The 26,448-nt window shown below is 36.4% G+C and overlaps 1 protein-coding gene and 1 long non-coding RNA gene across 2 annotated transcripts; one reads left to right on the top strand and one right to left on the bottom strand.

Annotated features, from left to right (window-relative positions):
* Nucleotides 1-437: 437 nt before the first annotated feature.
* Nucleotides 438-2,024, bottom strand: LOC111405807. The gene is made up of 2 exons (XR_002704888.1): nucleotides 1,470-2,024; nucleotides 438-919 (listed from the first exon to the last, which is right to left on the bottom strand). It is a non-coding gene; the product is annotated as an uncharacterized LOC111405807 (long non-coding RNA).
* A 16,915-nt stretch (nucleotides 2,025-18,939) lies between these two features.
* LOC111406659 (ethylene-responsive transcription factor 3-like) lies at nucleotides 18,940-19,535 on the top strand. The gene is made up of 3 exons (XM_023036047.1): nucleotides 18,940-18,954; nucleotides 19,163-19,260; nucleotides 19,340-19,535. The coding sequence occupies exons 1-3, from the start codon at nucleotides 18,940-18,942 to the stop codon at nucleotides 19,533-19,535; spliced, it is 309 nt and encodes a 102-aa protein (XP_022891815.1).
* The last annotated feature ends 6,913 nt before the right edge of the window (nucleotides 19,536-26,448 follow it).

Genomic DNA, 26,448 nt, shown 5'->3' with positions numbered 1-26,448 from the left:
TTAATTTAATGATATGTGACTGGTAAATAAAATCTATGACTTATAATTGTGAATATGTGACCATGAATAGTATAACGGTGGCTTTATTATCATTATTTAATAAATATTTTTAATTAATTAGCTAAAGCCTAATTTTTGCACTAAAGACACTTGTAACTTGAATTTTGAATTGGACATAGTTAACACCTAATTTATGAACTCTTCCCTTTTATTATTCTTAAGAAAAACTTGACTTCCCCCATATGAATCGAAGGAACGAAAGAGAGAACAAGTCATATTATGTATTTATCGTGTGTCTCTAGTATACAAGTATTTAATTGAATAAAAATATGTCAATGACAACACAAGCACAATCGTACAAAGGTTTTTATTTGTCAAGTTAATACTTGATCGTCTCCGTATCTAAATTCAATAATTTCTTTGTTAAAATATTGTAGTAGAACCCTTGCACAATCATTTTATTTATATTTTTCAGTCCTTCAAGTTGCAAATATGCCACAAAAGGCTAATAGACGCGGACAATTTTGCGATTTGCCTTTTTATAGCAATGTTTTTGTTGGCAAAAATATGCTACGACTAATTTATAAATCCAATCAGACTTGCTGGACATGTCACACCTGTTGCAACATATCATCAATACCAAAGGTACCATGAACAGGCCATACTCCATTTTGAAGAATAATTGCCAGAAGAATAACTTCTGGCAAGTATGCAGTGAAATGCATGAACACACTGAATCTTCTCAATATTGGGAAGAGCCAGGAAATAGTAATATTATTATTATAGAAGGCAATGAAAATAGTTAGAAAACATACTTCCTGTTTAAAGTCGAAGAGAGGGCAGAAAGGACGACCATTTGGGAGGCTGGCAATGGGCACCACCTGAAGCTCATCAAAAATGGATGGAAGCGTGTTTCAAGCTGCAGATACAGAACAACAATTCCTCAAGTTTTGTAAGCAAATATTTATCAATGGCAAATTCATGCCTAGATCGAATGCCAAATGTTACAAACACAAAATTCGTAACCAAAAAATAAAATAATAATAATAATAATAATAAAATTAAAAGAGAAGAAGAAGAGCGGTTTAACTTGATGAAATTAGGACCTCCTAATATTGGTAATTTGAAGAATCAATAAGCCCCCGAACTACAAACAAGTGTGCAAAAATAAATTCACAACATTTTATTCATTCTTTGATTCTGTTAAAGAAGTAAATCAGGTCACTTAGGCAAGAGTATAACTAGAATTTATTTTATTTCCATTCATGTACTAAGTTACCAAAACGTGTACTCTTATTTTTCTATATAATGAAATAGGAGGATAAGAAGAAACTTTCTTCTCTCGATTTATGCCAAACTCATTTCTCTTCTTGGCATCAGAGCAAAGTTTGGTATCTTTTTCTCAACCTCTATTGCTTCTCATTCACCCGAAACCATGTGATGTGTAATCTTCGCAGAATTATGCTCACCATTGTCGAATCGAGCGGTCAATTGACGACGGCATCTCCAGTTGAGTAGATCTAAAGCGTTCTGTCGAAAAGCCTAGTGCTTGTGCAGTGTCTATTAGAACTCCTCCGTCGGTTCTGTAGTGAATTCATGGTGATTCAGCAGTTGCAGTAAGTGGGTGCTCTTGTGGTGCTATCTGTTGAAGACTGGGTAGCGTTCGGAGCTCGTAATTTGGTCGGCTGACTCCATTCTCCAGCAGCAGTGGACGACGGATTTGGTTTGTGCAGCGGAGTCTGTTGATTTGGGGCTGCGTGTGTTAGTTGTATGGGTTGTTCAGTTTGGGCTAAGTCTATTATTTTATAGGCTGTTTGGTTTAGGCCCTTAATTTATTCCAGTTGACTTGGGCTGTAAGCCACTATTTTCGATCTGAGCTGCGACTTTAGTCAACCATTTGTGGGTTACCTAGAGCCCTAGTTATTTCAGTGGATAATTTTTGTGGGTAGGTGTTTTTAACTATTTTATTTTTTTATTTTTGGGCTCCTTTATTTTCTGGGTTGGCCAGTTGTACTATTTTTTGATTCGTGGTTAGTATTCAAAATCGAGATATTCAATCTAATTTGACCTGACACTTGAAAAATTGAATGAAAGAAATTATACTTACTGGGCTATGTGTGTCGAGATGTTCTTGCAAAGCAAATGTTTATTTAATCACTTGACTTCAGACAAGCCATTTGTCAAGTCCTCAAAAAGTGACTATACGCTGAATGATCAGTAAGATCAAGAGGACAAAACCATAATTGGACTTATGATCGGTAGTATTGAGCCTCATGTCGAGTCTTCATCCCTCTATATGACTACGGCTAAGAAAATTTCGTAGCACTCATACATATACATTCTGAAACTGGAAATGTTACTATATATGAGACGTGTAAACAATAATTTGGGCTTGAGAAGGGCCCCTCCAACCTCATTGAATATTATAATAAGTTTTTGGCTATGTGTCAAGAGAGAAATGTGTACCAATCTCTCTTAATTTAAAGGTTATAGAAAGACATCGTGAAGACATTGAAGATGTCTAAAAATTCCTTATTGGTCTTCTGCACAACTTTAAAGCAGTCCGGACACAAATATTAGGTGGAAAAGAACTTCCCAATCTTGCAAACATTCTCTCGTATTCAGCGCTCTACTTTATCAGATGTTACACCCAATAGAGAAGTTCTGCTTTTGTTGCTAGGGTCTCACTTATGGGTGGATGTAATAGTCGAAGTAGACGTGGTTTTGGCCCTCGTGGTGACAAGACAAGATAGTCAATGGTCATTCGAGAAATCATGAACCTCGAAAATGTACTCACTGTGGTCGTATAAGTCACTCCACTGATTATTGTTCGGACGTACATGGCAAACCATCTAGATCTGCCAATCATGTCTCATCCAATGAGGCCATAACCATATATCTGGATCGGTGACTAACTCTTAACTCAACATCCAAATTTGATTTCTTATCTGTACCACGGGATGAGTATACTGAGTTCTTAGCTCATAAACATGTCGCCTCCAATTCTATGGTCACTCTCGCTCAGTCAGATAATGCATCTTTTCACTGTTTATTGTCATCTTCTTATAATCCATGGATTATAGAATCTGAAGCAACTGACACGACAGGTTTGTCTACTTTTCTTGATTATCATCTTTTTATTTCTTCCAAATGTGTCACTCTAACTAATAGTTCCCGAACTAGCGTTGCAGGCTCGAGCAATGCCCATCTTAGTCCTAATATTGATTTGTCGATTGTCCTTCATGTTCCCGACTTTCCCTATAGTTTATTGTCCATTAGTAAAATTATCACAACTCTTCAATGTTCTATAACCTTTTATCCTTCGTTATGTATTTTTTCAGGATCTTACCTATAAAAAAAATGTATTTTTCAGGATCTCAAGATGAAGATGATGATTGGTATGTGACATGAAATTAGAGGCTTGTATTACTTGGAATTTTCACCAGTCTCTCCTCATCGAGCTCTCCAGTCTTCTGTTTTACCCATACAGTGGCATTGCCGTTTTGGTCATCCTTCACTTTTCACTTTAAAACGTCAAATTGTGAGTCTTCATAATGTGTCCTCCCTTCAATGTGAAGCTTGTCGACTCAGCAAACATCATGTGTCTTTTTCTTTAAGAACTATTAATCATGTTTCTAATTTATTTGAGATAGTTCATTCTGATATATGGGAACCAATCAATATTTCCTCTAATAAATCTCAATATTTTATCACTTTTGTAGATGGCTTGATTGTTCTTGTTAAGAAAGAAAATCAATTAGAAATAATGTGTATTAGGCAAGAATATTATTTGGTATATTTAGTTTTCATATATGTACGTGATTTATTCTCAATATAAATAGAAGAGGAGAGGAGACGAAGAGTATATTTTTACTCTCTCAGTTTATGCAAATTAATCTTCATGGTATCAGAGCGATTCCTTTAGGGTTTGGTATTAATTACCACTTCTTCTTCCGAGCAAATTGTCGTGGTTGTCGACACGACAGGTGGTTGGAGTAGCGATCGTGTATTAGGTGCAGATTCTTGGCGTCAACACTCTGTTCATAGAAGGAGTTTGGGTTGCAATTCGCTGTTGTGGGTTGCAGCAGTTTTCGTGGGTTGCAGTAGTTTTCGGCTCCGTTCGAGTTGGGTTCTCAGGTTGCCATTGTGTGCGGTTGTGGGTTACAGCAATTTTCTTGGCGTCATTCGGGTCGAATTCTGAATCTCAGTTGCCGGATTGCTCTTCGGTGGTGTCGTCAACTACAGTGAGTTCGGTGGTGTCGTCGATTACAGTGAGTCTCTCAGTTGCCGGATTGCTCTTCGTACAGTGAGTGGACTTTGTTAATTAAAACCTATTAATTTGGGCTGAGTAATTAGGCAGTGTTGCAGTGTTTACAGTGTTTATTGGGCTCAGTAATTTTATTGGTTTATTTTGTGATTTTATTTCTTTGGGCTCCTCTTTTGTGCCTCATTTAATATTATTTGGTCGATCACTCTGATTGTGGGCATATTTGTGATTCAGTGGATTGATTGTTATTGTTAATTGGTCTTATTCTCTACGATCCAAAATTATGTCATCCAAGATGGAAATGCTCAATTTGATTGGACCATTGGCACCAGAAAAATTGAATGAAAGAAATTATACTTATTGGACTAGGTGTGTCGAAGTTTTCTTGCGAGGTAAAGGTTTATATAACCACTTGATTTTAGACAAGTCGTCTGTCAAATCATCAGAAGGTGACTCTGTAAAGATCGATTATATTCTCAACGATCGGTGGGATCAAGAGGATAACGCAATTATTGGACTTATGATCAGTAGTATTGAGCCTCATATTGGGTCTTCATCCCTCTATATGTCTATGACTAAGCAAATTTTGGAGCTTCTCAAACATACATATTCTAGAAAAGGATATGTTATTCGAATTTATGAGACGTGTAAATAATCCTTTGGACTTAAGAAAGGCTCTTCTAGTTTCGTTGAATATTATAATAATCTTTTGGTTGTGTATCAGGAGAGGAATGTGCATTAACCTCCATCTCTTGATTTAAAGACTATGAAAAAAAAAAAAGCGGGAAGACATTGATGTTGTTAAAGTTTTTATTGGTCTTCCGCTAGAGTTTAAGGTAGTTCGGGCACAGATATTAGGTGTGAAAAAGCTTTCCAGTCATGCAGAGACAATTTCTTATGTTCAATGCCCTACTCTACCAGATAGTAAACCCAGTTGTGATTGTTCTATTTTTATTGCTTAGGGTGGCTCATTCAGGGGTGGACGTAGCAGTTGAAGTTGATCTGATTTTAGCCCTCGGGATGGATGAGACACTAGAGGCAGTGGTCGTTTGAGAAATCGTAAATCTCGATAATGTACTCACTGTGATCGTATAGGTCACTTCGTTGATTATTGTGGAGACTTACATGGCAAACCTCCTGGATCTGCCAATGAAGTCTCATCTAATGAGGCTCGTAACCGTGTATCGGATTAGTGGGTAACTCTAATTCAATACTAGAATCTGATTTTTTTTTTTTTTTTGTTTATACCCTGGGATGAGTATGATGAGATCTTAGATCATATACCAGCCACTTTCGCTTAGTCAGGTATTGTATCTTCTCACTGTCCGTTATTATCCTCACAATCTATGGATTATCGATTCCGGAGAAAATAAACATAAGACTGGTTCATCTAGTTCTCTTTTTGATTATTATTCCTTCCAAATATGTTACTCTTACTATCGATTCTCGAACTAGTGTTGCAAGCTCGGGCAATGCCCATCTTAGTCCTAATCTTGATCTGTCAACCATTTTTCATGTTCCTAGCTTTCCCTTTAGTTTATTTTTTTATTTGTAGAATTGCCACAACTCTTCAATGTTCTATAACATTTTATTCTTGTGTATTTTTTAGGATCTCAAGATGAAGAGAATGATTGGTATAGGGCAAAACTAGGTGGCTTGTATTATCTGGATCTTTCACTAGTCTCTGTATGGGGACCAATCAATATTTCTTCTAATAAATTTCAATATTTTGTCACTTTCGTGGATGATTATTCTCGTATGACTTGGTTGTTCCTAATGAAAAATCGTTCTGAGTTACTTTCTATATTTCAAGTCTTTCGTTCATTGATTAAAACTCAATTTAACAAGAAAATCCGTATTTTGCATTCTGATAATGCCAATGAATATACGTCTGCATCTTTTACTTCCTATTTAACTTCTAAAGGCATTACTTATCAAACATCTTGTGCATATACTCCACAACAAAATGGAGTTGCAGAACGTAAAAATCGTCATTTACTAGATATTACTCGTGCTCTTCTTTGTCATATGCATGTCCCTAAACGTTTTTGGAGTGATGTGGTCCTTACTGCATGCTATCTCATTAATCGCATGCCATCCTCCATTTTGAATGGTGCATCTCCATTTTCTCTTTTATTTTCCTCATCTCCACCATACTCCTTACCTCTCAAGGTTTTTGGGTGTGTTTGTTATGTTCATTCATTTGGTCCTGGTCGTGACAAACTTGACTCTCGCTCTATGAGGTGTGTTTTCCTTGGTTATTCTCAAACACAAAAAGGGTATCGTTGTTACAATTCTTCTCTACAATGCTATTTTGTAAGTGCAGACATCACCTTCGATGAGTTTACACCTTATTTCCTTAATCATAGCACGTCTCCCAAATCTACTCGGGATCCCGTTAGCTTACCAGTTCCATATCTACCTGTTGACATTTCTCCAGAACCAGTCTCGCCTTCGTCTAATATATCAAGGTCCTCATCTTCTCATAAGGACACACCTCCTACTTTACAGGTTTATACCAGACGATCTAAGACACCACCACTCGTGGCGCCATCCAGCGCCTTGCCGTCTTCAGATCCTACTTCTGTCGTCTGTTCCGATACTGAATCCTTGCCCATTGCTCTCCGCAAAGGTAAACGTACTTGTATAACTAAATATCTTATTAGCCACTATGTCACTCTTAATTCGTTGTCACCTTCATTTTCTTGTTTCACATCCCAACTTTCTGGTGTTTTTGTACCTAAGACAGTGACAGAAGCTTTATTTGATCCTGAGTGGCGAAAGGCTATGGAATTGGAAATAGCAGCCTTGCACGAGAATCGGACTTGGGACCTTATTCCTTCACCACCTGGTATTCGTCCCATTGGTAATAGATGGGTTTATGTTCCGAAGTTCAATCCTAATGGGACTGTTGATCGGTTGAAAGCTCGATTGATTGCTAAGGGCTACACACAAACCTATGGTGTTGATTATGATGAGACGTTCTCTCCGGTTGCTAAGATCTCATCTATTCGAGTTTTGATTTCTATTGCTGCTAACCTTGATTGGCCATTGTTCCAGTTGGATATTAAAAATGCCTTTCTTCACGGTGATTTGCACGAAGAGGTCTATACGGAGCAACCACCTGGGTTTGTTGCTCAGAGGGAGTACCAGAACTATGTTTGTGAGTTGAAAAAGGCATTATATGGGTTCAAACAATCACCGAGGGCATGGTTTGAAAAGTTTTCCGAGGTTGTTCTAAAATTTGGTCTTCAAAGGTGTCAGATAGATCATTCAGTATTTCATCTACAAACTGGTGCAGGTCGTATTATCCTTGTAGTTTATATAGATGATATTGTAATAACTGGTGATGATGCAAATAGGATTGCTCAATTGAAACAATTTCTACGAAAACATTTCCAGACCAAAGATCTAGGCAAGCTTAGATATTTTTTGGGTATTGAAGTTGCTAGGTCTCGGGCAGGCATCAACTTATCTCAAGAAAATATGTACTTGACCTGTTAGATGAGACAGGTTTTCTTGGAGCTCATCCAATTGATACCCCTATGGATCCTAATGTGAAGCTTTTGAAGGATGAAGGAGAATCATTTGTAGAACCAGGAAAATATCGTCGTTTGGTTAGAAAGTTGAATTATCTTACTATCACACGATCGGATATTTCTTGTGCAGTCAGCATTGTTAGTCAGTTCTTGAATACTCCTCGAGTTTCTCATTAGGAAGCTGTGATACGTATTATTCGGTATTTGAAAAAGGCTCCAGATCTTGGATTGTTGTATAAACCAAATGGAAATATGAGAATAGAAGGATTTACAGATACAGATTGGGCAGGTTCTCCGTCAGATAGACGATCTACTACTGGATTCTGTACTTTTCTCGGTGGTAATCTTGTCCCTTAGAAAAGTAAGAAACAAATTGTGGTTGCAAGATCAAGTACAGAAGCGGAATATAGGGCGATGGCTCATACTGCTAGTGAATTGACGTGGTTGCAGCATTTTCTTCAAGAAATCAATCTTTCACCCTCTACTCCTATACCGATGTTCTGTGATAATCAGTCTGCTTTACATATTGCATCCAATCCAGTTTTCCGTGAAAGGACCAAGCATATTGAAGTCGACTGTCACTTTATTCGGGACAAAATAGTATGTGGTGACATATGTACACCATTTGTGAAGACCGGAGACCAACTTGCTGATATGTTTACGAAATCATTGAACAGTAATCGGTTGAGATTTCTGTGTTCCAAGCTGGGTTTATATGATATATATACTCCAACTTAAGGGGGAGTGTTAAGAAAGAAAATCAATTAGAAATAATGTGTATTAGGCAAGAAAATTATTTGGTATATTTAGTTTCCATATATGTACGTGATTGATTCTCAATATAAATAGAAGGGGAGAAGAGACGAAAAGTAGATCTTTACTCTCTCGGTTTATGCAAATTAATCTTCAATTCTTAATGAAAAATCATTCTGAATTACTTTTTATTTCTCAAGTTCTTCGTACTTAGATCAAAACTCAATTTAATCAGAAGATTCGTATTTTGCAATGCCAATGAGTATATGTCTACTTCTTTTGCATCATATCTCTCCCAAAAGCATTATTCATCGAACATCTTGTGCATATATTTCACAACAAAATGAAGTTGCAGAACACAAAAATCGTCATTTGTTAAAAGTTACTCGTGCTCTTCTTTGTCATATGCATGTCCTTAAACAATTTTGAAGCGATGCTTTCTTTACAGCATGTTATCTCATTAATCGCATGCCATCCTTTGTTCTTGATGATGCATCTCCATTCTCTCTTATGTTTTCCTCTATACGGTATTCATTACCTCTCAAAGTTTTTTGGTGTGATTGTTATGTTCATCACTTCGATCCTGGTTGAAACAAACTTGACCCCTGCTCTATCAAATGTATTTTTCTTGGTTACTCCAAACACAAAAAGGGTATCCATGCGACAGCCTTACAGTAGAACGCTATTTTGTAAGTGCATACATCACTTTTGACGAGTCTACACCTTATTTCTCTGATCATAGTACATCTTCCAAATTCACTCGAGTTTCCTTACACGTACAGTATCTACTTGTTGGTATTTATCTAGAACTAGCCATGTCTCCGTCTACTACACTAGAGTTGTCCTCAACCTATAAGAAACCACTACTTCCTTTATAGGTTTATACTCGACTAACCAAGCTACCATATGTTGTCTCATCCATCACCTCACCGTCTAAAGATCTAAAATCCATCATTTGTTTTAATCGTGAGTTATTGCCCATTGCTCTACGTAAAGTTAAACATACTTGCGTAATTAAACATTCTATCAGTCACAATGTTACTTTTGATTCGTTGTCACCTTTTTTGTCTTGTTTCACATCCCAACTTTCTAGTGTTTTTGTAACTAACTAACAGAGGCCTTATCTGATCTTGAGTGGCGAAAGGCTATGGAATTAGAAAAGGCTGCTTTGCACGAGAATACGACTTGGAAACTCGTTCCTTCATTAGCTGGAATACATCCTGCTAGTAACAGATGAGTCTTTATTCCAAAGTTCAATCCTGATGGAGCTGTTAATCGATTGAAAGCCCGACTCGTTGCTAAAGGTTACACATAGACCTATGGCGTTGATTATGATGAAACATTCTCTCTAGTTGCTAAGACCTCCTCTATACGTGTTTTGATTTCTATCACTGCTAACCTCAGTTGGCCTCTATTTCAATTGGTTATTGAAAATGCATTTCTTCATGGTGACTTGCACGAAGAGATTTATATGGAGCAACCACTTGGGTTTGTTGCTCGGGGGAGTATTAGAACTATATTTGTAAGTTGAAAAGGGCTTTATATAGGTTAAAGCATCAACAAATGCAAGGTTTGAGAAGTTTTCAGAGGTTTTTGGAATTTGGTCTTCAGAAATGTCAAACAAACCATTCAGTATCTCATCTATAAACTGGCAAGTTATGTTATTCTTATAGTTTATGTAGACGATTTTGTAATCATTGGTGATGATACAGATGAGATTGCCCGGTTGAAACAATTTCTAAAAAAACATTCTCAAACCAAAGATCTAGGCAAACTCCGATATTTCTTAAGTATTGAAGTCGCTAGATCATGAGCAGGTTTCAATTTATCTTAAAGAAAATATGCACTTGACCTGTTACACAAGACAAGTTTTCTTGGAACTCATCCAGTTAATACTCCCATGGATCTTAACATGAAGTTTTTGAAGGATGAATGAGAACTGTTTGGAGAACCAAGAAAATATCATCATTCGATTGGAAAATTGAATTATCTTACTAGCACAAGACCTGATATTTCCTATGCATATAGCGTCATTAGTTAGTTCTTGAATGTTCCTCGAGTTTCTCATGGGAAAGCTGTGATACGTATTATTCGGTATTTGAAAAAGTCTCCAGGTCTTGAATTATTGTATAAACCAAATGGATATATCATTATGAAGGATTTACATATGCAAATTGGGCGGTGTCCTCGTTAAATAGACGATCCACTACTGGTTTTCGTACTTTTCTCAATGATAATCTTGTTTCATGAAAAAGTAAGAAACAAACTGTAGTAGCAAGGTCAAGTGTATAACTAGAATATAGGGCAATGACACAATACTAGTGAGTTGACATAGTTACAACACTTTCTTCAAGAAATCAATATCTCACCTTCCACTCCTAGTCCAATGTTTTGTGATAATCAAGTCGCTCTACATATTGCATCCAATCTAGTTTTCCATGAGGACCAAACATATTGAAGTTGATTGTCACTTTATCTGAAACAATAGTGAATGGTGATATATGTTGCTGATATGTTCACAAAGTCATAGAATGATAATTAGTTAAAGTTTCTTTGTTTCAAGCAAGTTTATATGATGTATATGCTCCAACTTGAGGAAAGTATTAAGGAAGTAAATCACGTCAATTAGGCAAGAGTATAACTAGAATTTATTTTGTTTTCGTTATTGTACTAAAATACCAAAACATGTACACTTGCTTTTCTATATAATGAAATAGGAGGATAATAAGAAACTTCTCTCAATTTATGCCAGACCTGTTTCTCTTCAGATTCGTTAAATACAAGAAAAATAACATGTTTCCCTAATACTGAGGAGCACTAATTAACTAATTGCCCCCTGCTAACTTCTAAACTAACTAAAATAATAATATCAACTGATTTAGACATTCATAGATTAATAAAAATATGTTAACATAAAACTTAATCCAATGTATAAATATGTAACATGCGATTCACAAACAAAATGAAGCAGTTTCACAGTGTACTAATGGACTTCTTTAAGAACCAGGAGTTCCAGACTTCAAATAGAACTCCAATATCTGCATAGATGTACAACTTTACATGGGATTCTTGAAAAGTTTTAGAAAATTAAGAATTGCACAAATGGTGCACAATTTGGTGAGCACTGAATTAGAGTAAGAGGTTCACCACAACACCATTCAGGGAAAGAGAGCTTGCTCAATTTGCAGTAATTCACGTAGAGAGGCTTATCTACAACGCAGTAAATTCAACGTTAGAGGTTTCTCGCATTTGAAGAATTTTGGTTTCAAACTATTAGCAAGGATTAAATCCATTAACTGATGAAAAATGGAGGTTAAAAGACTTACAAAAAAAGGTCGGGGGAAATTTTAGCAAGGCGTAAAGTTGGGACAAAACCTATATTTTAGCATCTTTTAAAATCAAATGAACCTTTGTCAGATATATGCAGGAAATCAAACTCCTGTAATTGGATATCCGACTTCAAATTGTATCTAAAACCTAACCTAAATCGATTGACAATTTAGCTATTTATATCTGAAAAATAAAAAAATAAAATAAAATAATTGAAGTATTGCCGCTTCATCTTATTTAAATGATATTTTTTAGACCCGTTGAACAAATTTGTGTTAGCTCAGATAAATTTATGAGAACGATGCAGATGGAAATTCAATACTCCGTAATAAAAATCAACCAAATAAGAAATGTTTTGAAATGCAAAATCATAATTAAGCACAATATATAAATATAATCATAAAGTAAAAACAAAGAGCAGATATGATAATGCAGATCAAATTACCTTGACGAGACGGGGACAAGTAGCTAAGTTCCAAAAACTAGCTTCCTTCAGCAACCTTATATTCGAAACCTGCAACATCAAGCATTACATAATAGTGTCAGCCACTTCAAAATAACAGCAAATTTTTGCATAATTAAAGGACACTCATTTGCAACAGCACTTTGTTGTCTAAAAGACGCTGCCCGAACTCGGGATTATAGACACACTAACCTCAACTTTAAGGAGGTGCCTCAACATCTAGAGTTCCCTTCCTCACCAAAATGCAAATCTCTAATCTGGTCTCCAGCAATCCAAGATATGAGATTGGTAGCAGCAACTGACAAATAATGCTCAAGTCATATGAAGAAGTAGAACAAGTGCGACGCTAATTAGTACATAATTTGTCTCCATAGGAGCTGGAATTTGAAATGTGAATTTTGACATTGTTACACCACGGAAATCATATTCAGGACATTCATTCAGGTAACTGTGAACTTCCACCAATGATAGCTAGCCTGGTGGAGAGCAACATAATAATCGACAGCATATATTTTGCCTTGCCTTGTAAAATTCGTTGCCAGGAGGTAGAAGAATAATGGGCTTGTTTATTACCCAATGCCAGCTGCCACCTTTCAGAAGATCTTCGCATGTTATTTAAGGCCACCATTCATGAGCCATTTCACAAAGGGAACGTTGTTATTCTATTGTTTCTCACATTCTTTGGGAATAGATCTCCACTTCCAGTAGTTAGCACACTAACCAGCATAAGCTGCTATAGAATTGCAAATGTCTTCTTTGAAGAAGTGGGACAAGGGACAAGTTCAGTTCTACTGGCAACAGATGAACTTCAATTTCTTTCAAGAACTCAAATTGGCAGAACAATTCAGAAAGCAGGTGGCAACACAAGGAAGACAGAGGCACTATAAGAGGAAGAAAGATGTGACTTGCGAGTGTAATGAGGGAGAAAATATAGCGTTTCCTCTTAATATATTGATAGAGATATATTCTCAGAAAACTTCTAAATAGTTGATAAATCTCTATGTCTATTTGTTTTGTTTCGTTTTTCTAAATAAATACACCCGTGCTTGTGCGTCAACATATAAATAAACATGACTTGCACACTTGTTGCACAAAGAAATAAAAGCTGAAATGTGAATCCAGTCAACACGGGCGAAGCCTCGATTTTTGAGTTGTGAGGGCAAATGAAAAGGTAATATAAATTATAATATAAAATAAGTACCGGTACGATATCTGCTGATTTAAAAAGTACAATAGCATAACATGAATATATCAATCAACGTTGTGTTTTACATAAATGCCAACATAAGTTAAAAAAGATCTTTATAAAAAAGAAAGTTCATCTTAGAAAATTCACTCATCTTTGGACATTGAAAGGCATAACGTATGACAGAGTAACAAATCCAGAGTGCAGGAAATGCAACAGTTAAGAAAGAAAAAAAGAAGTTGAATGCTAATTGGTTTATCGAGAAACTGACAAATTTAAATGTCAGAACGTCTTCAAATTGAACTGTGCTTTTCAGTTATAAAAGGCCTCTTCCTCACATAAACATGGTGTAAGTGGCTTGCCACGGGATCCACCTCAAAATATGCTCTTGAGCAATCCAAGATATGAAATTTGGTAGCAACTGGCATCACAATGTCGTTCATGTCATATAAAGAAGTACAACAAGCACATGCTTTCATGCTTAGTTTTCCATGTTAACTCTGAAGTTCCACATTGATCCTAATCCCACACCCAGAAGAACAACGTAAGTACACCTCAACAAATTTTGTGTCTACTTCAGCTGTGACGTGAAATCCGTTGCCAGCCAGGAGGTTAAGGAATACCGCTTTTTTATTGCCCCAACGCCAACTGCCATCTTCCACAAGATCTGGTTCATTAATACGTCATTTCAGGCAGCCATTCACGAAAAGGTTATTCCTCAATCGTTTCTCTAATCCCTTATATTGTGTGGATAATAAACCTCCATTTGTAGTCAATAGCACACTGAGCAGCATAAGCTGCAATAGAATTAAAAAACCCTTTTAGATGTCTTTTTTGAAGAAGTGGGACAAGGGACTAGTTTGGTTCCACTGACTACATTTGATATACTTCCATCCATTTTTCAAGAACTCTAATTGGTGGAATGGCTTTAGTAATGGCAGAGGCCACGCAGGAAATGGCAGACTGTGAGAGAGAGCTAGATCTAATTTAAGGGTGTAATGCGAGAATAGTAACAACATTTGATAAACTTCATTCCATTTCTAAGACAGACGTGACTGCAATTTCATTGCACCATTTAACAAAAAGTGAGGCTTAATACCATATCTCTTCGTCGCAAGAAAAACATAAATTACCATGAATAATTTAATTTTTATCATCCATTATCATTGAACTCATGCAAATAATAATTTGTAAGAATATTTAACAAGTTCAGAGAAAACAAGAAAAACAGGAAACTGAGAGTGAGGGATAACCATATTCCGCACAATGTCTAAGACAGCTGTGCCCCACATTCTCTCCGTCCCTTGCACCTGGCGGTGACTTCCAAATTTGCACCACAATCTAACATCTCCAGATTCCAAGAGGAACACCTTGGACAGTCTAATACTCTCTTCTCACTAGCTCTCCTGTCTCATCTTCTAGGTAGAGCTCTCTGGTTATGGATTTCATGCTTTGCACTTAAATCACAACCTCAAAATGTCAAATACGTATTGAACCCAAGTCCCTGACTTCTTCAATCCATTACTGGGTTCATTAAAGCATAAATTTTCTCTTCCTATCAGATCACGTGCGGAATGGTTCCACAAGGCAAAGAAGTTTTCCCAAGAACAGGCTTCTCTGTAGAATCCCATTATCCCACTTATCCACATCTAACTTGACCGTGCTCCTTAATTTCCGATGCCTTGGTAGTTGGTATGTTCCCTTTTTCCTAGGTCGACGTAACATGTTATACTACCTTTGTATGATCCCGCTCTTACAAAGTAAAAATTGCAAATTTGTAGCATGAAGTACAAAGCCAAACTTGCACATTTGTTGCACAAAGAACAATAATATACAACAGAAAATTCATTGAAATGTGAAGCCAGGTTTGGAGATTATTAGGTAACAGAAAATCAAGTATAGCATGAAATAAACATGAGGCTCTTGCAGGAAAAAGAACCCTGAAAGACTGTTTAAAAAAAAGTTCCTGTGTGACAGTCGGGGAATGAATGCTTTGTAACAACAAAGCTTCTGTTGTAGTAGTCATAGCTGCACCATTAATGGTTGATGCTTCTAGTGAGAAGTCTAATGGTGAGTACTTTGCTGCAGAGAACATAAAGCAAATGTCACAAATGTTCATGTTTCCCAGACAAGGCCAAGAGATGTTTCATCTAGCATTGTGTAGACAGGTGGGAAAGGGAAAGGATTATAAGTGAATTTCATGCCAAAGGATGGTGCATCAAAGGAAGTTCTTGTAGGTTCCATCACGTGAAGGAGGGAGCTACGGAAGCATCAAAACAGAAATTATTGTCTAGCAGTATACAGTACCCAACTGATCATGTAATCAGGATACCTTCTGATGGTTGGGAGTCATTTGTTCCTTTTTGCCCATCAAACTTCATAACTTAAAAGTTATTGTCTCAACCAAATTTGTATAGACCCATTCTTCATGGCATTGAGCCAACAAATGTTAGATATGGGACAAAGTTTTCTTGTGGAGGCAATTTACATTCAAAAGGAGACAAGGATCCAAACGCGATTGTATTGAGTTCTAATCATGATTCAGGAACGCAAGGTGAACCAATGCACAAGACTGGACCACAAGAAGATAAAGTCACATAAAGAATGAGATTGATATTGATTTTAAGAACAGTGGATATGCGCAGAAGGGTTCTTAGGAACAGTCGCGACATGTGCTAAAGGATTCAAATGAACTGAGAAATTTTCACAAAGTGAGAGTGAAGAAGGCACTTGACAAAGTTCTTAGCCCATTTATACGATACCAAATTCCTAACACAGGCGAACCAATTAAGTCCTATATTTATGTGTCTAGGCCCAAACTTGAAAAGCTAATTGAGGAATATATAGTAGCATGAGATTGGTCTCTCTAGCATATCCTGTAATTTCTCCCTATTAGAGTGCATTATCATGCATTTTTTTTTTTTTTTTTGGGAAGGCTAAGACCATGACTTCTGAAATGCTTAAAGTTTTGATTTCAAGAGGTCCAATTTTATGGATAAAACTTTGATCCCCTTTACCATGGAAGTGAAGTGTTTTGTCTATATATAATTTGAATTTGAATTTTCTTTAAAACAAAATTAGCTCTGAATCCTGATGTAATGTTTACTGGGTAGCAGTCATCTTCATTACATTATAAATGAAGAACTTTGAGTTTCACTATGCTTGCTAGAACAATCTAATAGCTTTATTTCAAATAATTGGGGATTTTTACTATGAATAATAGCCTCTTGAAGTGAATTAATGCAAATCTCATTGGCTGAAAATGGCATGGCGATGAACCTCTTACTATAATTTAATGCTCACCAAACCGTGGCATGCGCCATACAACCCCCAAGTAGATTCATAGAAAGAATGATAAAACAAAATCACCACAGAACTTATACAAAGAGCCCAAGATACCTCTGTAGTTAAGATGACAACCAATAACCACAAAATATGACAAATTAAGGTGGTATAATTCAGGCAGTTTGCATGTTATTAAGAATTTCAGTGTACCATTTAAATGGACTTCGGCAAGACCTAGGAGTTCCCGACTTCGAATAGAACTCCAATCATGAATAGGGGATGAATGATTTACATGGGATTATCGAAGATTTTGAGTAAATTAAGAATTGCAAAAATGGCACAAGGTTTGGTGAGCAGTGAATTACAATAAGAGTTTCACCGCCACATCATTCAAGGCAAAGGGAGTTGGCTCAATTTTCAATAATTCACTTCAAGTGGCTTATTTATAAAGCCAAACTTGCACATTTGTTGCACGTAATACAAAGCCAAACTTGCACATTTATTGCACAAAGTACAAAGCCAAACTTGCACATTTTTTGCACAAAGTACAAAGCCAAACTTGCACATTTGTTGCACGAAGTACATTAAGAAACAGGAGAGAGTTCTTTGAATGTGAAACCTAGGGGATTATTGGGTAGCAGAAAATAAATTGGAGCATAACATGCAAGCTCAACCCCGTAGGAAGGGTACCATACAATGGTAGAATCTCTTGCTCGCTCGATGTTCAAAGAAGGGCAATTGCATTAGTAAATATAAATTACTATTTAAAGTTTAAAAAAATTTATAAATGTTTTATAACATGTCATATTATATCATCATGTCAAACAACGTGTAGTTTACATAAATGCAACATTAGTTTCAAAAAAGATCTTAATCACAAAGAAAGTTTTATCTTAGAGAATTCTTGTCATTGTCCCATGAAAGCCATAACAAATGCCAGTAACAGTTCCAGAGAGAACATGTAAAAGATCACAGAAACATGAAGGAAATGCTGTATTCTTTCTTGCTCCAAAAATGAGATGTAGCTCAACTCTCAAATCCCTCGTCTATATTCCATCTCCTATTGCTATCTAATCCCTATATTGGCTTCTTTATCAAATTTCGTGTCCATCAGCTACCACTTCTCCTGCAGTTATACCGTCTCTCTTTCTTCAATTCTATATCTCGACGGATTTCTGTATAAATAGCAATAAGTGGATATTGCTCAACTTTTTTCTATTCTTCTCTGATTTCACAATAGGGTTCCTGGGATTTTCCTAATCAAAGTCCAGAGAAAAAACTGAGCATTTTGTTTTTTGATTCACATTGTTATACTGGCGTCTATCCCCTTCGAAAAATTTAAGCTGGTTTCTGTTTTAATGTATTAAAAGTATAAATTCAGATTCAAAATTTGCACTTGAAACTTTTGCATTTTCAGTTTAAAAAATGTCCCGTTTGGGGGTTTAAGTGATATCTTTTATTAGAATTTTTAATGAGTCGAGTTCGAATTGGATAGCTGAATTTTAGAGCAGCTGGCCTTCCGCTTTTGCAGGAGAACAATTGCAGCTTCTTCGACGGTCTTCTGCATTACAGTAGTAACTATAAGCTATACAAGTATAATTAATGTAGAAATATTTCTTCTCTTAATTCTAGTTAATTTTGTTCCATGAGTATGATTACATGAATTCTTGAATGCCGGTTAATTTTTAGCAAGTGAAGCTGGTAATTTCTTTATATTTAAGGCTTATTATGGGTGTTCAGATCTTGGCATGCATGACCAAGAATGTAAAGCTAACTGCTTAGAGAATATTTTCTTCGTTTTCAATGATTTTCTACTCATGCATTTGTTGGGAAAATTTAGAACTAATATTGATTATTTGCATAGCTCCCAGAATCCTTGTGTCCTGTCTCTTGAAAATGTGTAAGCCTACTCTTTTCTCCAAGTTGCATCTGAATACTGGCTTTCTTATATTCATTGGTTTCTCCAAATATCTTAATAGCAAATTCAACTCTTTCATAAAAAAATAGATTTAAATTTTTAAATTGCGCATCGTCTTAATTCCTTGATATAAATATCTGATTATTTACTATTTGCAATTCCACTTAAGAAGTTAAATGCTATTTGTTTAATGGATTCATGTCAAATTTAAAGGTATGTAGTTCTTCAGACTGAACTACGCCTTTCAATTATTAAAGGTGTCACTTAACATTAAAAAAATAATAATAATAAATAAATAAATAAATAATCACAGCCCATACAAAACCAATGCACTCAAACCAGACCCAATTATAAAAAGAGAAAATTAAACTATCACAATCTCATCTCTATAATTTTTCTATGTAAATATGGATTTTTTTAGGCATCTCATCTCATCTTTTCCCCTCTTTCTGTACCTGAATTATCTCTTTACAGAGAAGGATTTTCTTTTATTTTTGTTGTTGAATCTTCGGTTTTGAGGTCATGAGGAAAGGGAAAGCACCTATGGTGGCAAGACGACGAAGGTGGTGAACAGTGAAGATGCTAATTGATCTGCAAGATCTAAAGAGATAAGATTCAAGGGAGTGAGAAAACGACCTTGGGGAAAATTTGCTGATGAGATCAGAGACCCGCAGAAGAAAGTCCGTGACTGGCTCAGCACCTTTGATTCTGCTGTTGAAGCTACCCAGGCCTATGACGCTGCTGCCCTCACCCTCCATGGACCTAAAGCCAAGACAAAATCCCCCTGCCCCTAGATGCTAATGCCTTCTCTGATTTCAAAACAGACCAATTATAACCCACTCAAACTAGCCCACAATATTAGAAATTGCTAACCCTTTGTCAATACCAAGAAAACTATCGATGTCCCTCAATGTGAAATATTCTCTCATTATATAGAACCAAAATCACAACTAAATATGATAGCTATCAATTACAATATTCATTAATAGTAACCTATTAAATATGGTAGCTTTCCTTATAATCGAGATTTCCTTATATTCCACAGGTCATGCACCTATTTTGCACCAAACAAGCACGGTAGAGCTTATTAATTATAGAGGAAATTAATTTTATTTTATTTTATTTTTTATTTTTTTATAAATCAAATGAACTTTTGTGACGAACATTAAAAGGAAATAGTATCTAGATAGAGGAAATCAAACTCCCATGGGGGCAGGTAGCCCCATGCTAAATTGGCCACTGGTCATAACCCTATTTTGCACCAAACAAGCACGGTAGAGTTTATCATTCATTAGAGGAAATTAAGTTTTTTTAAAAGTCAAATGAACTTTTGTGACAAATATAAATAGGAAATAGTTTCTAGATAGAGGAAATCAAACTCCTACCATTAGATCCTCCAAATTCATGATATCTGACAGCAAAACGTTTTCAGAACTAAACCAAACCCAACTCAAATTGTTTCATTATTATAAGTGAAAAATTGAAAATTCTAAAGTGTTGATTCCGAACCAGCTTCATCTTATAGTCAATAGCAAATGATACGTGGAACAAATGAGTGTTAGTTCAGCCACATTTATGAAACAAAACAGATGAAATTATACTGGAATAAAAATCAACCAATTCAGAAATGTCCAGAATTGCAAAATTATAATTAAGAACAGTATAAAAAATAATAATTAGGTATAAAGTATAAACAAAGATCGGATATAATAATGGCAGATAAAATTACCTTGACAAGGACAAATAGCTGATGACCAGAGACTAGCTCCTTAAGCAACATATCTTTGAAACCTGAAACATCAACCTACAAGTACTAGTGTCAGCCACATCAGAATAGCAAAAATCTTTTGCATGAGTAAAGAACACTCACCGCAACAGCTTTTTCCTCTATATATGTTCACCAGGCCAATAGGGATCTCCATTTGATCTTTCTAAAATCGTGAGACAGTATGAAAAAGTTAGATGAAATTTTTCAAAAGTTATGAGAGACTTTTTAAGGTCAATAACAAAAATGATCTTTCATTTTCCCAAAAAGAATTACCATGCCTTCACTTAAAAATTCGTTGTTTTACCCTCATAAAAAAAGCTTTCTGAATCAAAGTGCCATTTTTTCTTAATTGTGTCATTGTGTCAACTCCACTCACTCAACTCCCTATACAACCCCCGTGAAAAATCTATCCCCTTGCAATATCGTTGCAGGTATTCAAGTAAATAGCATGACTCTAAGACTCTATTTAGGAATGACAATTGGCCTCGTCGGCTCAGGCCGCCCGTGGCTCGACCTGCCAACTCTCCAGCTTGGGCTCATGGGCAAGAATCATGGGCACTACAGAACAGCCGGTACCCATCTGCTCAATTATAGTACTGATGTGGCCATCTATCAAACCAGGCTCGCCTAAAAAAAAGGGGTTAAAAGCAGCAACACACCGCCTTTGTTGCTGCCTAAAATATTCAGCAAAATGCAGTACTCAATCCTTGCAGTCTTTTTGAAAAGGCAGCATCTAAAAAAAAGGCAACACGAAAAAAAAAGTCGAGAATGCCTAGCCAAATAAGGCCCGAGCCTTCTGAGCCTAGATTTCTTGGCCAGGCAAAAGATCGGCTAGGCTCGGGCTTGCAAAAAAGCTCGAACCATTTTACTCAAGCCGAGCCTAAGCCTCAAGTTTCAGCTCGTTGACACAACTAACTCTCTTCATCTTCATGCTTTTATTTATTTACATTTCATAACTTTTATTCAGTGGTTATAACTCAAATGGAGGGAGTTACTTAGAGAGACTGCCAGCACATGGGATTATTGACACGCCAACCTCAACTATCCACAGGTGACTCAACATCTGAAGTAGATTTCCCTTTTACACCAAAGTTCAAATCTCTAATATGGTCTTCAGCAATCCAAGAAATGGGAATGGTTACAACGTCCATCACAGTGTCACTCAAGTCATGAAGAAGTAGAACAAGCATGCATTTCATGCTTAATTTCCCTCATGTTCATTTTCTAGACATTCATTCAGGTAACTCTAAGGTTCCACATTGATCATAATCGCTCACCTAGTAGAGCAACCTAATAAACCTCAAGAGGTTCCGATAAGTACAATCCATTGCAAGCCAAGAGGTTGAGGAGTAAGAGGTTGAGAAGTACTAGGCTTTTCTATTGCCTCAATGCCGGCTGCCATCTTTCACAAGATCTGGTTCATTAACACATTATTTAAGGCCACCATTCATGTGCCATTTCACAAGGGAAAGATTGTTCCACTATTGTTTCTCTTATCTCCTCATATTTCTCCTTTGTGGGGATAATAAACATCTTTTGGAGTAGTTAGCACACTGGACAGTATAAACTGCTATAGAATCCAAAACCCTTTATATGTCTTCTTTGAAGAAGTGGGACAAGGGACTAGTTTGGTTCCACCGACTAAAATTGATAAACTTCCTTCCATTTCTCTCAACAAATCTAATTTGCGGACGATTCTAGTAATAGTGACAGCACAAGAAATGGAAGAGGTGGACTGAGAGCGAGATGTATCTGACTTATGGGAAAACATAGTGAGAAAATTTGATAAAGTTCATTCTATTTCTTACATAAAAGAGACTACAATTTCAGTGCAACCAATACGTTAACAAAAAGTGAGGCTCAATACCAGTTTTCTGTATCGCATCTGTATCGCAAGAAAAAACATAAAATACCATGACATAGTTTAATTTTTATATCCATTCTCATTGAATTCATGCAATTCATAATCACTAGAATGTTCAACAAGTACGGAGGAAACAAGAAAAAATAGGAAACGGGTAGGGAGGGACGACCATATTCCATGCAATGTCTAAGACACCCATGCCCCACATCCTATATTCTCAAGATCTCTCCAGTCTTATCTTCTAAGTAGAGCTCTCTGGTTATCGATTACATGCTTTGGACTTCAATCATAAACTCAAATTGGCAATATGTCCTGAGTTCCTAACTTCATCAATCCTTTGGATTTCTTAGGCATAAATTTTCTCTTCCTATCACAACACACATGCTGGATGGTTCCACAAGGTAAAGACGTTTCTACCATGACGTCAAGAACTTCCAGGACAAGTAGGACCAAAAGCAATGAACAATTCCATCCTTCCTAAACCAGCCAAGGTCGGAGTGCTCTTTGGAAATGTCTCCTCCCATAAGAAGCATATCAACTTGATCACAGGTTAGGAAACTAGACATAAACTTAATCAAGTTTTTTTTTTTTTTTTTTTTTTAAAGGAGAAATAGAGCCAGAATTTCCATTTTTGGCCAAATGTGCAAAACTGGACATAAACATAATCTAGTTTTTTTTATTTTTTTTTAAAGGAGAAATAGAGCCAGAATTTCCATTTTTTGCCAAATGTGCAATTTCTAAGCCTTTCAAATCAGTAGCACTCTCAGGTTTAGACTGAGCTTGCACAAAACAAAAATAGATGACATCACCAACGCAAGTTTTCCCAAGATCAGGCTTCTCCTTAGAATCCCATTGTCCCACTTATCCACGTCTAACTTGACTATGACCCTTAATTTTCGATGCCTTGGTATGTTCCCTTTTTACTAGGTCAACATAACATGTTATACCGCCTTTGTATGATCTCACTTTTACAAAGCCAAAATTGCAAATATGTTGCACAAAGTACAAAGCTAAACTTACACATTTGTTGCACGAAGTACAAAGCTAAACTTTGAAGTACAATAAGAAACAAGAAAGAATTATTTGAAATATGAAACCCAATTTGGGGACAATTAGGTAGCATAAAATCAATCGAAGCATGAAAATAACTATGAGGCTCTTGCAAGAAAGAGAACTCCGAAAGATTGATGAAAATGTTCCTTAATGTCACAGTTGGGGAATGAATGCTTTGTATAATAAATCTTCTGTTAAGAGAAGTCAAAGTTGCACCATCAATGGTTGATGCTTCTAGTGAGAAGTTTAAAGGTGTTGAGTATTTTGCTGCAATGTCACAAAGGGGTTGATGTTTCCCCGACAAGGCCTAGAGATTTTTCGTCTAGCATTGAGTAGACAGGTGGGAATAAAAGGCAAAGGATTATATATGAATTTTATGCCAAAGGATGGTGCATCAAAGGGAGTTCTTGTAGGTTCCATCACATAAAGGAGGGAGTTAAGGACGCATAAAAGCAAAAATTATTCTCACAGTACACATTACACAATTGGACATGTAACCAGGAAGTCTTCTGATGGTTGGGAGCCATCCGTTCCTTTTCGCCTGTCACACTTCATCACTTAAATTATTGTCCCAAGCAAATTTGTAAGAAAAAGAATTTTTAAGCTATCCAAAACAACAATAAACAAAGATGAAAGTAATTCCTTAAGCATTGAGAGAACGGAAGAATTAACTTGAATAACATTAAGTGCTTGTTTGGTAGATTTTTTGATAATTGATTTTTTTACCGTTAGAGATAAAGTGAATCCCACCTGTTTGAGAAAAATTCAAAAATGATGGCTGGAATAGTGAAATTACGGTCAAAAAATTGATTTTAATTGACTTTTAAACTGTACCAAACAAGCTCTAAGATGTGAATCCTCTCTGAAATTTGAGAAGAAAAATGAGATATTATAGAAATATTATTCCTCTCTAGTTTTTGGTAAAAAAGGTGGTGCAATTCAAGCGATTTGCATGTGATTCAGAAACAAAACAGCAAAAGCGGTTTCACAGCGTTTATTTAAATGGACTCATTCAATACCAAGGAGTATCCAACATCAAATGAACTCCAATCTTGAGTGAGGATGAATGATTTACAAGAGATTATCAAAAATTTTGAGAAATTTAAGAATTGCACAAATAACACGGTTTGGTTAGCATTGACTTAGAATAAGAGGCTCACCGTCACGTCATTCAAGGAAAAGGAAGTTGGCTCAATTTTCAATAATTCAATTTGGGTGAATTATTTACAAAGCAAACTTTCGCATTTGTTGCATCAAACCTGCACATTTGTTACACGAAGTACAAAGCCAAACTTGCACACTTCTTGTGCATGAAGGAAAAAAATAATCTCCTTAATTTAGCAAAAATAAAAAGGAACTACTGACATAATAAACATAAAACATTTGATAATCACTTAGATCATGAAAAAGGTCAATTACAAATGAAAAAAGAACAAAATCTTTGAAATAAATCTTAAGCAAGTTTTCTTAGTGGCAGGTTACAACACGAATGGAGGAAGTCTTTTAAGGTTTTTACTTGCCCAAGAATGCCTATATTGATTACTGATTCTGCTCTAGTTTCAAAAGTTGAAGATTGTTGGATTTTATGCGCAATATTAAAGAGATGAAAAACGGAAATCAACACAAGAATTTTACGTGGTTCGGTGATGTGCCTACGTCCACGAGAGCGAAGCGGAGATTTTTTTATTCAATTGTGAAAAATAAGGTTACAACATATTATTTATACTAACCCTAATCTGGGCCCATATAAAACTTTAAGGCCCGTACAGAAAATACCCCTGTACCGTATCGCGGGGGCGTTGCCCCCACACCCCCAACCCATTCAACGTCCCTAACAATCAGACAATGAATTAAACCTGCGCAAGGCCAATGTCGTCGTTCCGCTCCGCGCCAGTATCGGCCCATTTGATCCAGGGCCTGTGTTCCACTCTATATGAGCCACATGCACAACAATCTCCACCTTGGCGAATATTCACCCNCATGTTGTCTCTCAAACATGATCCCGCACTCCATTGTACCTTTCAAGTACTTGAAAATCCACTTTACAGCTCTCCAATGCTCTTTACCAGGATTAGCCATACACTTACTAACCACACTGACTGCATGTGCTAAATCTGGTCTGGTACACACCATTGCATACATCAAACATCCAACTGCGCTGGCATAAGGTACCTTTGACATCTCTGCAACATCTTCTTCACTCTTTGGGCACTGATTATTAGACGATCTGAAGTGATTTGCAAGTGGTGTGGCAACTGATTTTGCATCTGACATGCTAAACCTCTCTAACACTTTCTTCAAATAGTTTTTCTGAGACACCCATAATTTTCTGGCTTTCCTATCTCTGTTGATCTCCATGCCAAGAATTTTCTTAGCCGGCCCCAAATCTTTCATATCAAACTTACTGCTCAACAAAGATTTCAATTTGTCTACCTCATTCATATTCTTGGCAGCAATTAACATGTCGTCCACATACAACATCAAGAAAATATATGAGTTATCCTCAAGAACTCTGTAGTATATGCAACAATCATACTCACAACGACTGTAGTCAATCTGAATCATATCAGAGTCGAACTTCTTGTACCATTGCCGTGGAGATTGCTTAAGTCCGTATAAAGACTTCTTCAGTTTACACACAAGATTCTCTGTTCCTGGTTCCAAAAACCCTTCTGGCTGCTCCATGAAAATCTGTTCCTCCAAATCACCATGAAGGAAAGCAGTCTTCACATCTAGCTGCTCTAACTCCAAATCAAAATTAACCACCATTGCCTAAACAATCCTGATGGAAGTGTATCTGATAACTGGAGAGAAAATTTCATCATAATCTACTCCCTTCCTCTGTGAGTATCCCTTTGCTACTAATCGAGCCTTGTATCTTTCTCCTTCCTTTTCTGACATTGCTTCTTTCTTTCTATACACCCACTTACACCTTATCTGTTTATTCCCCTCTGGAAGCTCCACCAAATCCCAAGTATCATTTTTATGCAGTGACTCAATTTCCTCCGTCATAGCCTCTATC

The sequence above is a fragment of the Olea europaea genome, chromosome 12, assembly GCF_002742605.1.
Source record: "Olea europaea var. sylvestris chromosome 12, O_europaea_v1, whole genome shotgun sequence".
Lineage (NCBI taxonomy): Eukaryota > Viridiplantae > Streptophyta > Magnoliopsida > Lamiales > Oleaceae > Olea > Olea europaea.
This window is presented reverse-complemented; position numbering and strand designations above follow the sequence as displayed.

Coding starts and splice junctions, on each gene's coding strand:
- LOC111406659 (XM_023036047.1), top strand. Junction 19,261..19,339: donor GTTGAATCTTCGGTTTTGAG/GTCATGAGGAAA, acceptor TTGATCTGCAAG/ATCTAAAGAGATAAGATTCA.